This window comes from Petaurus breviceps, unplaced genomic scaffold (assembly GCF_028583685.1).
Source record: "Petaurus breviceps papuanus isolate PSGF00001 unplaced genomic scaffold, PetGlider_PUasm1.0 90702, whole genome shotgun sequence".
Taxonomy (NCBI): domain Eukaryota; kingdom Metazoa; phylum Chordata; class Mammalia; order Diprotodontia; family Petauridae; genus Petaurus; species Petaurus breviceps.
The window spans coordinates 7059737-7076856 of record NW_027187317.1 but is presented as its reverse complement, the minus strand read 5'-3'; the positions used below and the strand labels follow the sequence as shown (position 1 = coordinate 7076856).

The 17120-nt window shown below is 36.8% G+C and overlaps 1 protein-coding gene across 1 annotated transcript in view; it reads right to left on the bottom strand.

Moving 5' to 3' along the window:
• Positions 1 to 17120, bottom strand: part of USH2A (usherin) — a 1033591-nt gene that overhangs the window by 821696 nt on the left and 194775 nt on the right. The window contains exon 15 of the mRNA XM_069066041.1: positions 5442 to 5605. Coding sequence (XP_068922142.1) covers positions 5442 to 5605 — 164 coding nt within the window. The remainder of the gene's footprint in view (positions 1 to 5441; positions 5606 to 17120) is intronic.

Genomic DNA, 17120 nt, shown 5'->3' with positions numbered 1-17120 from the left:
CTGGAGTAGACAATACTATTTCTAATTACTTAGGAAAAAAAAGTTTTTCCTGATATAACATCTCCTTACACTTCCACATTCTCCTCAAGTTTCTGGAGATAATTTTTTTTTCAAAAGTTGTCAAAAACTAAGGGAGCATTTCCTGTCTATCACTTCTTTTCAAGGATACAACACAATCACCCCATTTTCCCTCTTTTGGATCCACAAGTTCATAGATTTTAATCTGAAAAAGACCTTAAGTGTCATGTACTCCAATCTCCTTATCTTACAGATCAGGAATCTGAGGTCAAGTGTGGTTAGATGATCTGTCAAAGGTCACATAGCTTATAAGCAGAAAAGTTGCAATTCAAGTACAGATCCTCTGACCCCAAATCCAGGATTCTTCCTGCTACAGCAGGTGTCACAGCAGTCACTGGATTGTCATTCCCATCATGTCCATGAGAAAAAGGAAAGTCTTTTTTTAAACCTTTCCAAAAGTTGATTATATATACCCCTTCCACACTCATACTTACACTGACACCCACAAATTTGCAATAAAGATTTGTCAAACTTCACCAAATACATTAAGCCAGATCCCATTATAATAATAATATAAAAGTGAATGTTGAAAACTATTTTACGTGTATTTTTTAAAAAAATAAAATATTAATAAGTATAGCTAGCATTTACAAAATGATTTAAAGTTTGTAAAGTGCTTTACAAATATTATCTCATTTTCTCCTCATAGCAATCCTGGTAGTAGATGCTCCTGTGATGCTCATTTTATAGATGAGGAAACTGAGGCAAAAAGAGTTTTAGTGACTCATCCAAGGTCACACAACTAGGGAGTATCTGAGGCTGAATTTGAACTCATGTCTTCCTGATTGAAAATCTGTTACTCAATTCACTATGCCACCTCACTGTGTCTAAAGTATTTTGTTGGCATATTTTCCTGCTTCAGCCCAATCCCCACAAACATTTTGCATCTGTCACTACTTCTGCCATGTACAATGAAAAAAAGAGTGGCAGAATTTTTGGATAAAGGCTTTCCAATAGATTTCATTGATGATTCATGGTGTGATAATAACATGTTCATATAACCCTTTAAGGTTTAAGAAACACTCTCCTCACAACAACTCCCATTTTACTGATAAGTAGACTAACTCTCAGAAAAGTAAAGTGATTTGCCAATGCTCACACCTAAGATTATGCCAGAGGCAGAATTCAAAAGAGGTCTCCTGATTCTAGTTCCAATATGCTATATATCAGACTGCTTCTATATCTGTGCAATAGCCTAAAAATATTTTAAGGTGATTGCAATGAGAAAGGAATTTCAGAATCAATTGGTTTGATATGTGGAGAGTTATAAACCAGTTCCAGTTGCAGATACACATGGAGCTCCAAAATGATAACTCTCTGCTAGCTTGATAGCTAGCACCAAGATTACTTCTTGAAGAAACATTAAGATAGATATTCATTCCTCCCCTTCCCTTGACTTGGGCTTTTTCTTCCTTATATCACAATTCCTACAAGATATGATCCTGGATGAATACTGATCTAAAGAAAGAGTAAGTAGCACTAATGATGACATATGAAAATACAATTATTGACAACCAACACCCTATACTTAAAGACCTGGGTTACTTGCCCTTGGCAAAATCTCCTTTGCTGACTGAGTATTGGTGGTGGATTTGATCCCTTCTGTGGGCCTATATTTAGGCCTCTGAACTCAAATGCCTTAATTGCTCAAAAAAGTTGTGGGACTCAGCTATCTTATCTGTAGCCATCCAAAAAGGTTAGCAATTCTTGCCTACATAGTATTTCTAGCTTATTGTGGGGAAAAGGAGACTAACTCTAGTCACTATTATGTAAATGAGAAACAATGTGTGTGAACAGATAAATAGAAAGACAGACAAATAAAAGGAAAAAAAGGAAGGAAGGAAGGAAGGAGGGGGGGGAGGAAGGAAAAGAGATAGAGGAGGGAAGAAAGGGAGAGGGAGGAAAAGAGAAAGAAACAAACAAAGGAAGAAAGAAGCAAAGATAGAAACAAAGAAAGGAAGAAAGAAGCAAAGGAAGAAACAAAGAAGGACCTATTGATAGACAGACAGACAGACAGACAGACAGACAGACAGATAGATAGATAGATAGATAGATAGATAGATAGATAGATAGATAGGAAGCTAGATGGTACAAGAAGATAGAGTATCAGACTTGGAGTTAGAAAGACCAGAATTTATTTGCAGTCACAAACACTTACTAGTTCTGTGACTGGGCAAATTGCCTAACAATTCTATGCCTCAGTTTCCTCATCTGTAAAATGAGAATAATAATAGCACCTACCTTCCAGAGTTATTACGAAGATCAGATAAGATTATATTGAAAAAGCATTGTGCAAACCCTAAAACCCTAAAACAAAAATTAGCTATTGTTATATTATTATCATCATTATTATTAATTATGTAGCTATCTGCATATAATCAGAAACATAGAAGATAAAGGAAGTAGAAAAATTGACCTTAATACTACTGCCTTTCAGCTTCCTAAAATTCCTCTAATACACAAGTCACAAAAGACTGTTTAGGTTTCATACCTAAGGTCCCAGAAAATGAAAGCCAAAATGATAATTTCATGGAATAAAAATTTCCTTGGCAACAAGAGTTCATCTCACTTAGTCTTTTAAACATTTACACATGATTATTTGTTGTGATAGCCTCTGACTAGGATCTTGTCAGATTTCACCGTCTAAGCAAACCATTCCTGGATGGCAGTGAAATGAGAAATTTTGAAAATTCAGCTACTGAAGTCTAATGATTCAATGAGTACCACTTGGGTTTCTGAGATGGTAATTTAAAGTCCCAATTGAGATGGCTCGTGGGTCAGACAAGATATCATATGAGTTCAATGGGGCTGTGAGTAAATGTAAATTCTTCCAAATCCTTGAGAAGTTTAAAAAAAAATTATAAAGTTAGCATGATGCAAGTTGACACAATGTGACCAATAACATTTTAAATTCTAGGTTCCTAAGTCAAATTCAACAAAAGAGGACCCTTTCCAGATGATTGTCTCCCCATTTGGTTTTGCATTGCATTCTGAGGGATCCTTCCCCTCATGGTCACCAGAATTGAAAGGACTTTCTTAGGGAATAAATATATCCTCTAATCCTGACTAAATTTTAATAATTATATTATTCTTTAATTTCTTAAGGGGGAAGGCATTTTTTTCAAATTCCACAAGCATTGATCCTTAATAATTAAATACTATAAAATAAAAGAAGCTTAGTACAGCAGTATCTTGCTAATTTCCCTGTCAGTCAATAACAAAATCCACTATATTTATCATGTAAGTGAAATGCAGTTCAAGAAACAAAAAGAACTGTTCAATCACATAATCAGTGACTATGATCTTTGTCTGGGACAATTCTGAAGACTTTATCTCATGATCAAGAATAAGCTTTTAGGCTTTGGGAGATGATATTGTATTGGAAAGCAAAGTTGGAGCGTGTGTCTAGTATCCCTACAAAATTACTGCTCTCTATTTCTATAATGAAGTGAATCAGAAAGAGTAACAGGACCAACCTCAGAATCTTTTAGCACTAGGTATGTGTAATACCAATATTAAATTCAGTTTGAAAAATGTCACCCAAATCCACACCCAAATTGTACACTTGAAATAAGTTAAAAGAAGTATTGTGTAATAGAAAAAAATAATGTTTGCATTAGGAGCAATGGTGTTAGTCTCAGGTCTGTCTCTAAGAAGTCATGTGACTTCATGGACCTCAGTTTCCTTGTTTGTAAAATGAAAAGATTGGGTGAAATAATCTCTGAAATCTCTTTTAGTTTTGACATCAGACTATATGCTTAATTAATAACAATGAACACAAATTTAAGTGCCTACTATGACCTAGTTGCTATATTAATAAGCATAGACACTGTATAAAATAATTTCCCATGTGTAATCACATAAAGACCTAGACATTCACAATGGTGCTTTTCAGATAACATGCCTCAAAATGTGCAGGCAAGACAAAAACATTCTGTGACACAAACATTCTGATGCACTGCAGTTAGGAAGACCTTAGTTCAAATTCAGCCTCTGATACTTACTAGCCATGTAACCATGGGCAAGTCACTTAACCTCTGTTTGTGTCAGTTTCCTCAACTGTAAAATGAGGATAATAATGGTACTAACCTTCCAATGTGTTTGTGAGGAAAAAATGAGAACTTATTTGTAAAATGCCTAGCACATTCTGGCCACTAAATAAATGCTTGTTTCCTTCCTTTCCTTTCTAATAAACTTGAGGCACTCTAGCATAATAGAAATGTTGGACTGTGAATCAGAGGAAAAAAGCTAGGTTTGATCTCCTTTCTATGATACTAGCTATGCTTGTCCATAAGTACCATAATGTCTCTAAACCTCAGTTTCTTTGTCTGGAAAATGGAAAGAACATGGTTGGAATTAGATCTGTGATGCCATTTATGTGGGTTGCCAGATGATCAAACTCTCTTTAACAATGAAGATCATCACCTTCTATGCAGCTCCTCCTAGTCTTAAGCAGTTGTTGGAGTCGCTGAGAGGTTAGGCAACTTGCCTGGGGTCACACAACTGGTAACTGTCAGATGCAACACTTGAACCCAGGCCTTCCTGACACCAGGACCAGCTTTCTGTCCATCAGAGTTTAAACTACACTGCTTTTCAAAATGGGAAGAATAATTATCATTTTTATTGGTATTATCTATGGCAACTACTTCCCAGGATTTAGAAGAACCAAGTAAAAAAATGTATATCAAGCATTTTTTTTAAACTTTAAAACACTATGGAAGTCAGGAATCATAGCTATTATTCATTAAATAACATACAAAGGCAGCCTGAATGCTCAGGCTTGCCTCCACTCCAGATTCACAGTGGTTGCCATGGGGGTAGTACTTGATGATTCATTTCTTCCTTACCCTCAAGTGTACAGGTGGCACAACAACCCGCTGGCTTGTGACAATCTGATATCACTGAGGACATTTCCTAGCACGACTACTTAGAGATGTCTCAGGAGACCATATGGAGGAATATGTGTCACACAATTTAAATGCTACCTATCAGGCATTCCTATAAATACACCTTTACTTTTGAAGGTAATGATATAAAAACTTGACACTGATGGGAAGGAATCTTCTGTTTGTCAGGGAATCAGAGAGCTGAAAGAAATCTTGATTTTAAGGACATATAGGCAGTTCTTTTCTTTACAGGCAAAATCATACTCAAACCACTGATTCTAGATGAGGATAGCCAAATTCAGAAAAGTAGGTTACATTATTTATCTGATAATTGATCTTTGTCTTTCACACATATTTCCCCCAAACTCAAAGCAAATTCAACTTTTTTCCTCAGTTCTTAGTGAAGAGACTTGATTTGCCATGTGTCAAAAACAACAACAGCAATGTTAGTGTATCCTTTAGGCCCCATGCACTTACTTTTGCTGCAACCAAATAGGTTTTGAATATCCAAATGACTTGCACCAGGAACACAATCATCACACTTTAAGCCAGTTACAAACTGTTTACAGAAACATTGGCCAGTGACCAGATGACAACTTCCATTCAAGGCTCCGGGGAGATGACAGTTACATGGGTGGCATCTGAAAATAAAATAAATAAACCATCAAAGGATAAGAACATTGAGCTTGATCACTCTTGTTAAATGTCATTTAGAGTAGATCATAAGCTTTACAGGGTAAGATAATTTATTTTTCCCATCTGATAAAGAATTGATAAATGCAACCCAAGTGAATCAAAATCTCACTTACACCTCCTTCAAAAAATCTTCCCTCATTTAACTAAAGTCCTCATTACAAGAGTTTTATCTTCTAATTCTCTCTTTTTTTTCATTATTCCAAAACATCTAATATAATAATCTGCCCAGTGGTGTTCTATTAAGAGAGACCAACTCTCTCACAAAAAGACTTATCTGCAAAATCAATCAATCAATACTTATTAAGGGCCTACTATGTGCCAGATACTATATTAAGTGCCAGGGATACAAAAAGAGACAAAAGAAAATACCCACCCACAAAGAGTTCACTAATAGGGGAGACAAAAAGGAAATAAGTATGTAGAAACAAACTATATACAGAAAAAAAAAACAAGAAATAACTAAAAGGAAGAAGGTTTGGGAAAAACTTTGGCTGTACAAGGCAGGAAAAAAAGCCAGGGAGATCAGTATTTGGAGTTAAGGAGGGGGAGCATTCCAGGAATGGGGGACAGTCAGTAAAAATGCCCACAGGAGTGTCTTGGTTGTGGGGCAGCCAGGAAGCCAGTGTCACTGGAATAAAGACTAAAATGAAAGAACTGTACTAGCAGACCTGGAGAAAGATTCCCTTTCAGCTCTAAATAAATGATCCCATGATCCTGTTAATACAGTTACTAAACTTATGGTAACAGAAGAATTCTACAAACATAATATAGTCAGTCTTTGCCAAGCCTTTCTGAAAGAAAGGGAACATAACAGCACAGTGAAAACAGAAACAGAAGAGTCAGAGTCCTTGGATTTGAATCTTGACTATGCTATATAATATTTGTGTGATAGCCAGCAAGTAACTTAGCAACTCCAATATCCTCATCTATAAAAACCAGGGGATTATGCTAGTTGGCCTCATTCAAGGTCTAAATCTCTAATCCTCTTATATTCGTGTGTATAAGATATGGGCCGATACATTTTGGTGGAATGGTTCTGGTTGAACAATGGAAACTATATAGCAATGGTTATGGATGGATACAAATCTGGTGGAAGGTTTTTATTGGAGTATATTTTGTAGTTCATTAGCCTTTGTTTTTCTATATACTATGTAGAAATAGAGTCACCAAGTCAAGAACCCATACTGATTCATACATGAACATAACCTCAAGACACAAGATGATGCAGGAAGAGACAGGAATCAGCACACCACAATATAATTGTTGCACATTTCTGCTCCCTCATAGACCTCTCCTCAAACTTTCACCAAGTCGTGACAACCACCAACCTTCAAGTACCATTATACTCTCTACACCAACCATCTCACTAACAAATAAATGTCAAATTCATACATTAACCACCATTCATATAAGTCAACAGCCTTCCTATAATCTGGCATTCCTAAATACACTGATGAAAATAGCTGTACCATAAACCTCCTTCCTCATAGCAGCTCCTGTAGCAGTGAGAGGTACTGAGGGAATTTTCCCTTCAGGCAGCAAGTTTAGAGTAAGCTGGATATTTCTCTATTTCCCAAGTCCACTGGGCTCAATCTCCTGACACAAGGGGAAATATATGAAATGTCTTCAAATATTTGTAGGATCATCATATGGAAAAGGGATGAGATTTGTTTTGGTTAGCTTCAGGAAAAGCTAAGACCAATTAGTACAAGTTACAAATAGACAAATTTTATTTTAGATAAGGAACAAACTTTCCTAACTGCTGGATGTATCCATTAGTAGAATGGTTGTCTAGGAAGGTGGTAAGTTCCCCATCACTGTAGAGGTCTGTAAGAGGGAGCTAGATGACTACTCATTAAGGGTGGGAGATTTGTGCTGCCAAGATACCAGAGAACCCTTCTACTTTTGAATTTCTCTAATTTCTTTTTTAAAAAGCATTGGGTTTGAGAAAAGGGATTGTTTTCAGAGAAAAATGGTTTTAAATGTTGCCAATATTTTAACATATCTTGAATTTCCATGGTTCATTTTGTACAGTAAATTCCTATTTTTCTAAAATGTTTGGGGAATAGAATTCTGAGTTATCAAATATATTCTATACGGATTATTAACTTTCAAAGAATTAGAATACAATAAATACATTTCACACTCAAATTTTAGGAGGCAAATTTAATCTTTGGTATTCAGAAAACATTTTAGGACTACTTATGTTCATCAGTAATTTATTATTTTGCAGGACTACGTAATAGCTATAGGAGATTGGGTTGAACCTATAATGATCCTATGACAAATTCTAACACTGATGTATTGAATAAATTTCTGAATTTTGGTATATCTTTTGTACTCAAAAAAAGGTATAGTTATTTTAAAATAACATTATATTGGATTTATTTTTTTTGCTATTTAAGATTCTTGATAAACATAAATTTACTAGGGATATAGGCTTTGACAATACAAAATAATCTCTTATCTCAGGAAAATAACAAGGAAAGATAATCTCCGTATGATTCAAGTTAAGCCACAAACTTTCTGTTTTGGTGTTGCTATGGCCTCATCACTCAAAGGAGAGGAAAAAAGATAAAAAACTCATTGAGGGCAGGGACTTTTCTGCCTTTCTTTGTATCCCAGAATTTAGCACAGAGAGCCTAATCTATAGGAAGAGCTTAATAAATGCTTTTTGACTGGTTGTCCATATAGGTGACACTGAAAGTCTTTTTAATGCACCCTTTTCAAGTCAAGACCATCCAGTAAACAATTATTAAGTTCTTTTGATATGGGAGGCATTATGAAACCTACTGGGGTAACAGCTTCTTCAGGGCTTTCAATTTTATTGCATGAAAGCATAGAGAACAGCAACATCTTTCTACCTCCTCCTCTCTGTGAACCAGAAGAACAGTGTTTTTTTTGTAGAAGAGAGGAGAGCACATTTATTTTTTGCTTTTTGGATGGCAATTGGGGTTAAGTATCTTGCCCAAGGTCACATGGCTAGGTTTTATTTTTGTGCGTGAGTGTTAAGTGTCTGAGGCTGGATCCAAACTCAGGTCCTCCTGACTCTGGGGCCGGCACTCTACTCACTGCGCCACCCAGCCGCGCCTAGAGCACATTTTCTTACAAACATAAACAATATTCTCTGAGTTGATTAAAGGTAGTTGATGTAATTTAAACCTGGGCAGACAGATGAAATGGTGGAGAGAGTGTCCGGCCTAAAGTTAGGAAGATTCATCTTCCTGAGCTCCATTCTGGTCTCAGACACTTACTAGCTGTGTGACCATGAGTAAGTAACTTAACCCTGTTTTTCTCAGTTTCCTCATCTGTAAAATGAGAAGGAAATGGCAAATCACTCCAGTGTCTTTGACAAGGAAACCTAAAATGGGGTCACAAAGAATTGGATGTGACTGAAATGACTGAAAAACAACCATTTAAATTAAATCTAAGAAATTCCTTCATTATCTAAGAGCTTATTTAAATTTTTTTCAATGCTATAACTATCTTCCAAATATTTGCAGCCATGCAGGAAGACACTGGCACATGTAATTCAAAGAGCAGTACATAATGCAAAAGTCATAACTAGATTAGAAAAGCTTTGTGATCAAGAATTGTTTTTCATTAATAATCTGTGTCAATAAAGTGCTTTAGGGTTTATTAAAAAAAAAATTCTTCCCAACAAATCTTTAAAGTAGTTAGAATAAACAGTAAGAGCTCCCATTTCCAAATAAAGAAACTGGGGCATACAGGATGTTTGTGATTTGTCTATGGTCACACAGTAACTAAATGAAAGAGGTAGGATTCAAATTCGGGTTTCCTTATTTCAAAATCAGTTCTTTCCAGTATACTACTCTATAGGGCAACTAAAGCAATGTTTTGCACATAGCAGGCTGTTATAGGAATGTAAATTTTTAAGATATTCTCTGCCTCTGGGTTAAGTGCACCTGGAGCCTGTGGTGGGAGGGTTGTTTTTCAGGAACGCCCACACCTTGGTGCTTTGTGATTGGGCAGTGGGTTAAGAGGATTGTTATATTCTCTGACCAAGGAGAAGGCTATATACTCCCTGAGGTGAGGCTTTGTTTTGGGGCTCAGTTTGAGAAGTGTTGTGTGATTTGACCAGACAAGACTCTGGGAAGCCGTTGAAAGCCCCCCAGCTTTGAAAACCCAGATGTTGATGCTTCGCTCTCTGGTTACTGACAAGGTATGGATGTAATGGTCAAGGCAGTTGGAAGCCTGTCTGCTTGATATGTTTTTCCGTTTTCTTGTAACTTCTGCTTTGTAACTTCTGTCTGTATACTCTGAAGTTCAGGACTTTTTCCCCTGAACGAGGTAAATTATATATTTGATTGATTAAAGCAAGATTGTTAACCCATTTTGAGTTACTTTCCTTTAGAAAAGTAGATCTAAGAACCTGTGTTGGCAGCCACCCTGAGGATGCTGGGGTGCTTGCTGTTACACAGGCTCAATATATATCTATTGAATGGATGAATGAATTAACCGATTTATCCTTGGAATGAAGTATGACTTTTTTTTGTCATAAAAATCAGAATTTTGTTTGACGAGTTATTATCAAGATTGGCATTCGCTGGGCAGATGCTAACCAATGGTGATAATAGTCAATAGTTATTTAACATTTAAAAACTTTTTACATGCGTTATCTTATTTGGGCCTCACAACAACCTTGTTGGATAGGTACCATAGACACTTTTATTTGCACTGAGGCACCCAAGAGTTATATGATTTGTCTAGGGTGACACAACTCTTAAGAGTTAAAGGCAAGTCTTCCTGACTCCAGATCTTACCCTTTTTCCATTATGCCACATTGCCCCAAACTGATAACAGGTATAAAAAAAATGTCCAAAATGAGACACCAAGGCCTAAATATGCAGGCCACAGTGAGGTGAATTATTGAAGAAGAGTTCCTTGAAGAGAAAAAATCACCAGAGCCAAGTCTAAAATCTTCCTTTATCATGATCCAAGGCAAATCCAAATCTAAATTTTCCAGTGTTTTTTCTTGATATTCTTCAAGAATCTATAATTTAATCACTGACTACTCCCCTCCACCAATATGAATCACAAGGCCTCCAGACATTCATGAGTTCTGATTGCCAAAAAGCTTCATCACCTGGAGAACAACCTTCTGGTGATGAGCCTCTCAAACTTGGCTAGTTGGGTCCTAGACTGGCAGTCAGACAATTTATCACTAAGCCCTTTCTCAAAGACTTCCCAACTTGGTACAATTGCCAACCTTGTACTCTACTGAATAGCCTTCAGCAACCCAGGGTTACCTCCACACTGTGATAAGACATTGGGGTAGAACCTGTCTGCAGGAGGGAGTTTTCCCCTTTATGCATCAAATGTATTATTTTCTTCCCTTCTTTCCCTCAGTTGAGTGACTAGGAAAAATAAATGTCAGTTTGTATGAAGCCTTAGTGGTAATTAATGGGAGTGGGGAGCTATTGAGAGCTGTAGGCTAGTGGAAATAGAGAAAATTTAATCCTAGTACTTGGAGAGAGGAAAAGGGCACAGAAGTTCTGTCCTCACTTTGCATGGGGAAGATTGCACTGAAAAACTGGAAAACTCTAGAGAATTGTCTTCAGTCAACCTGAAAAAAAAAAGACTATAGAGCTGAAGATTCATAAAATATGGCAGGAAGCTATAGTGTCAAAAAGAAGAAAAAAATTATCCCATTCTCCATCACTTTGACCTTCAGAGCACATCATGGTGGAAAACAGACTAATGGGGACAAAGAATCTGTCTGAGAAGCCCTCCTTTCCAGAGCTGTGACTAGGAAATTATCATGCATCTTTAAAACTAATAGTTTTTTCATTAAAGGATCTTAATTTTGTTTTCCTCCTTTAAAAATAATTAATAGGGAGCTAGGTGCTGTATTTAATAGAGAGCAAGACTAGAGTTCAAATCCTACCTCACACTCATTGGCCCAATAAGATCTCTTCTGGGCAGCTAGGTGGTACAGTGAATAGAGTGCTTGACCTAGAGTCAGGAAGACATCTTTCTGAGTTCAAATCCAGACTCAGACATTCACTGGCTGTGCGACCCTGGGCAATTCACTTAACCTTGCTTGCCTCAGTTTCCTGATCTGTAAAATAAGCTGAAGAAGGAAACAGAAAACCACTCCAGTATCTCTGCCAAGAAAACACCAATGGGGTCATGAAGAACCTTTACAAGACAAAGAACAGCAAGATTTCTTCCAACTCTGTATCTATTATTCTAGTTTGTGATCAGAATCTATGATCTGATAACTTGGTATCTGTTCTACTCATTTAAGAATTAAATTCTAGACTATGTTTTCTTGCTACTTAGCTAGGGGTGGAAGGAAGAATACAGTGTTGTAGAAGGGAAAGACTGGAGGCAAAAGACCAAGGTTCAAACCCTGTCTCTTCAATTTCAGCTTCCTCATGCATTAAATGAGGGGGCAGGAATCGATGGCCTGGAAGATCCCTTCCAGGTCAAGATCTAAAATACTACGAAAATACTATGATATAGACTGTATGCACTTTTCAGGTCTGTATCAGATACTAGGGTTTACTGTGCATATATTTTCTCAAGTTTCCCGAAGAAAAATTACCTTTCCTTGAGTCAAGTTACCTACAAAATTAAGTCAAAGTCAGTACCTTCTCTTGAGTCAGGTGAGGTGAGAACATTCTCCAAAGCATAACCAGGCACTGCTCCTAACACATAAGTCTAGGAAATACAGTTTAAACCACTGAAATAACACTGGATACCATATATTCAGTTCTGCCTAGGGGGTATAATAAGGCATACCTCTCAGTAGTAGTAGTTTGTAGTTAGTAATAGTTTGAGATCAATAACTATAACCTGTGAAGTCAATAATGAGGAGCAATCAACTATCCATCTGCAATTTCTGGGCCTCAGATTTTCTCATGAAAATTACTGCACTGGTATTTTATTAACTATAATAGGAACTGAAACGTGCTACCTCCAAAAAGAATTACTCTAACAATTAGCCCACGGCAATGGCATTGATTAGCATAAGCAATTTTGGCACCACAAATTATTAAGAACAAAAAAATTGTGTATGCCTAAAGACCACCTTTAACACAGAGCTCTTCATGTGGCACATTTAAAACAAGTTTAAGGATATCATTCCCCTATCTTTTCTATCCATCAAAGGTCTCTCTTTATTAGAGTTCCTCTCCCCATTGCAACTCTGATTGTGTGATCTCCTGGGTAATCATTCAACACCCTTAAAAAGGCTGATAAAAGCTAAAGCTGCAAAATAAACTGCAAATTTGTTTTATGGACTAATATCCCTTTGGGAATAAATAAAGTACATTCTCTCTTGGAAACCACTATACTCTAGTTTGCCCTCTTTTTTAGAAAAGGGGAAAGAAAAGGACATTTTGCTTTTCCTTTTCAGAAAACCGCACTGAGCTCTTTCATCTATATGCATAACCTCAAAATCCCCCCTTCATACAGTTGACTTTGCTTAGAGTATTTAGTTATTTTCATAGCTGAAGAAAATTGCCCTTTAAAAAAAATAAGATTGAAGAATCCTGGGGGAGACAAAGATGTTTTATTTGTTCTTAATTTCATTTCATGCTGTTACTTAGCATGTATGGTTTGGGGGGAAGGATGATGTTATGGTGACAATCATAAACATTGGGAGACAAGCTTCTGCTCTTACAACAATTATTTTACCGCACCACTCATGAATAAGGGTCTCCTGAGTATTTCAGTTGTCATTGCCATTCACTCATGAGACAATCAAACTTATTTTACATACAGTACATTTACAGTAATGGTTCCCAATGTTTAACATTATTCCTTTCCTTGATGTAGCTCCCTTCTCTCCCAGCTATCTACTACTCCTCTAACTTCACCATCACTCAATCAATATCTGTGGGATATTAACCTCGAAGTCCAAACTAAATAAATCCCTTCTCACAAAAGCATACTGTATATTGGATAATTAAAAATGACTGTGCCTGATTTTATAGCCTCTTCTCCAGGTGGAAGTCTGACTGTTGTGATAATTGTTTGCTTTTGGTTGGTGGGAATTCTGCCTGACAGGAACCTTTAGATTAGATCCTCTCTAAATGCAGTTGTTTGTTCCTCTAAAGTAAAGATCATGGGGGAGTTTGGATGATTAAGATTTAAGTACAATGATGCCTCCAAATTTCACAGACCCACAAATGTAATTTTCTACAATCTCCAGGACTGTTTACCAAATAAGTTACAAGTTTCATGTCATTTCATAAATGCTTCCTCCTCAAGAGCTCCTCCTAAATGAGATATATCTCACATTTATTAAAACAGAATTATATATAATAAAAGAAAAGACATTTTCAACTTAGAAAAAGAAAAACTAAACTAAGATGAATTGCAATATTGATTTTGCCAGGATAAATGGTTTTTGTAATATTAATATAAAGAAACCTTTATTACATTGACTCTCTAGGTACGGCTCAAGCTTCTCCCGCAATCTGTTTAAAATCTTCATTTTTCATCCTTATGGGAAAACCTCACTTGCTAAATGGATTTCATAAACAGTAATCTGTCAAGATTTATATAGATAAACAATTTGTGATGTTTATTGACCAGTTCATTACAGTAAACAAAACAGGAGTAAAGCATTGCTAATCTTGGCCAGCAATCATGACCATTATAGCTCTGTTTGGACCCCTATGTAACTCAATGTTGCCTGAGATACAAATGGGAAAACAGTTAATTTGCCTCTGTTTTTAAAATCACAAATCTCATATATTTTTCTCTCTCAAGAGGTTTTTCCCCTTCCCCCCAACTCAGGTGTGCAAACAGAAAGTGAGACAGAACCTGTTTACTATTATTAGAGTAATACCTCCATTAGAAAAAAAAAAGATGAATTGGAAAAATATAGTTTGTTGACAGAAGCTTTTCTTTTGAAGATAGAAATAAGGGGGAAAAAGCATTGGATTTAGAGTCAGAGACCTAGGATTAAATCTTGGTTCTCCTGCTTACTCACTATAAATGACCTTGGGCAAGTCAATTAATCTATTTGGGTCTCAGGTCTTCATCCCAATGAAAAAGTTGAATTAGATGGATGCTAAGATCTCTTCCAGCTCTAAATATGTGATCTTAAGATCAATCCTATGAGTAGAAGGTGGCAAGCAGGAGGAGACAACCTCCTTGGCTATTTTATCTTCCAAGTCACTTCTCCCTCATTCCATGCCATCCAACCACAGTTGGCTAGGCCTTCTGGCCCTCCTTCAGTGGATAAAGATTTCTCTGATTTCCTTTGAGACTCAACCCAATTCCAACCTTCTCTAAGAGGTCTTTCTATGTCCCCCTCAATAGGAATACCTTCTCTCAGAGATTATCTCCCATTTACATTGATATGTCTTGTATATACATAGTTGTATGTGTGTGTGTGAATATTTGTTTCACTCTATTAGGAAGTGATCTCTTTGAGGACAGGCACTGTGGTTATGCCTTTCTTTATGTCCCTAGGGCATAGCAGGACCTGGCACACTTAATAAATACTCCTTGGTGAACTGAAAGGCTGACTGAAAGGGACCTTAAAAGATCAGTGAGTTAAAAAGTGACTTAACCAAGGTTACAAAAAGCAACAAGCAGTAAGGCTGGGATTTGAACCCAACATGAAGAAGATACAGCAGACTTAATGTCTCTTTTCACACCATGTAGACATTTGTTGTGTAATCAGACAAACCCTACATGTTACACAGTGAAGTCTCCAATTCTCCAATGGACAATAACACACAAGAGTGGAATGTTCAAATACAAAAGGGTACAATTTTTCAAATATTGCCAATGGTACACAAAAGCTTTGTTTCAATCCTGGTGTACCCTCAAGCTTCTACTCTCACAAATCTAACACCCCCCCCCAAACTGATTGAGTGGTTCATAAATTAACATAATCTTCACAAAACTGGTTACCTGGAGCAAAAGAATCATGGGGCAATATAGAGAAAGCTCAAAGTTCTGATGCACAATTCCTAGACTGACAGCAATAAGGTGGGAGGGAGGGTAGGGGGTCTGTTGGCAGTCAGAGATCCAGATTTGAATCCAGGCTCTACTATTAACTATCTATATGACCTTAGACAAATCACTTAAGCTTGTTGTCACCTAGTTTCCCTATTTGTAATCTGATATGGTTAAGCAAGATGGCCTCTGAGGCCCCTCCCAACTCTAGATATATTTTTTTCAAATTTTTAATTTTTATTTTAGACTCAAACATCAGAACACAAATAAAGAATAGAGAAAAGAAACAAAAACATATCACAAATTTAAATATTGGAACTTAAATACAAAGTTAGAAAAAAAAACATATCATGTGTATAACAGAATATGAGAGGATTCCTGAAATTTTCTTTTCAGGAAAGCCTGTATGACAAATAATACTAGTTGCATTGAGAATTGTCCATCTTCTCTTTGCTTCCTTCTGAGTTTTCTTTTGTTCTCTGCTGTGCACTTTTTTACTTTGTTTTTCCCTCCCCCCACCCCACCCCCAGAAGGCTACAATAAACTTTTTTTTTTTTAAGCAATCAGGGTTAAGTAACTTGCTCAAGGTTACACGGCCAGTTATTATTTCTGGGTGTGGTGCTGAGTATCTGAGCCCGGATTTGATCCAGGTCATCCCGACACCGGAGCCGGTTCTCTTACTCGCTGAGCCACCTGGCCGCCCCTAAGCAATTGGGGTTAAGTAACTTGCTCAAGGTTACACGGCCAGGTGTTTCTGGGTGGGTGCTAAGTGTCTGAGCCCGGGATTCGATCTCCAGGTCTTCTCAACACTGGAGCCGGTGCTCTTACTCTCTGTGCTACCTGGCCGCCCCTTGCAATAAAGTTTAGATAGGTTTCTCTATAGTTATAAATTTATACATACATATATAGATATATACTTTCCCAAACATATTCTATTCCCAATCTTTGTTTTTATGTTTGTGCATATCACTTGTTTCCTATCCCTCCTGCCTCCTTTACCCACTACCTTGCCCTCCAATTGTTTGCCCACCCCCTCTCCAAGGATCCTCCTCTATCCTTCCATTCCCACAAATCTAAACACCCTTCTCTACCCCTCTTTTACCTATTCCCTCCCCCTTCTCTCTAAAGATCCCTGCCTTGTCCCCTCCCCCTCCCTATACCTCTACCATTGTATTTCTTCTGAATTTAGAAGACTTTTGTATTCTTCTAAATATGTATATATATGTGCATATTTATATATAGTTCCCTCTTAAACCCATTCCTGATGAAAGCAGGTTACCAGAACTACCAGCTCTCTTCCCCCATCCAATTTCTCTATATCAATTCTTCCTCTTGTACATCATTTATATAAAATAATTACTTTCTAGGTGTTCTTAAATGGTTTTACTTTGTAAATTCACATCATACTCAGGTTTACCCCAATCTTTCTTATGAGCTACCTGATTATTAATAAGAATCTTAGACATACATATATATATATATATATATATATATATATATATATATATATATATA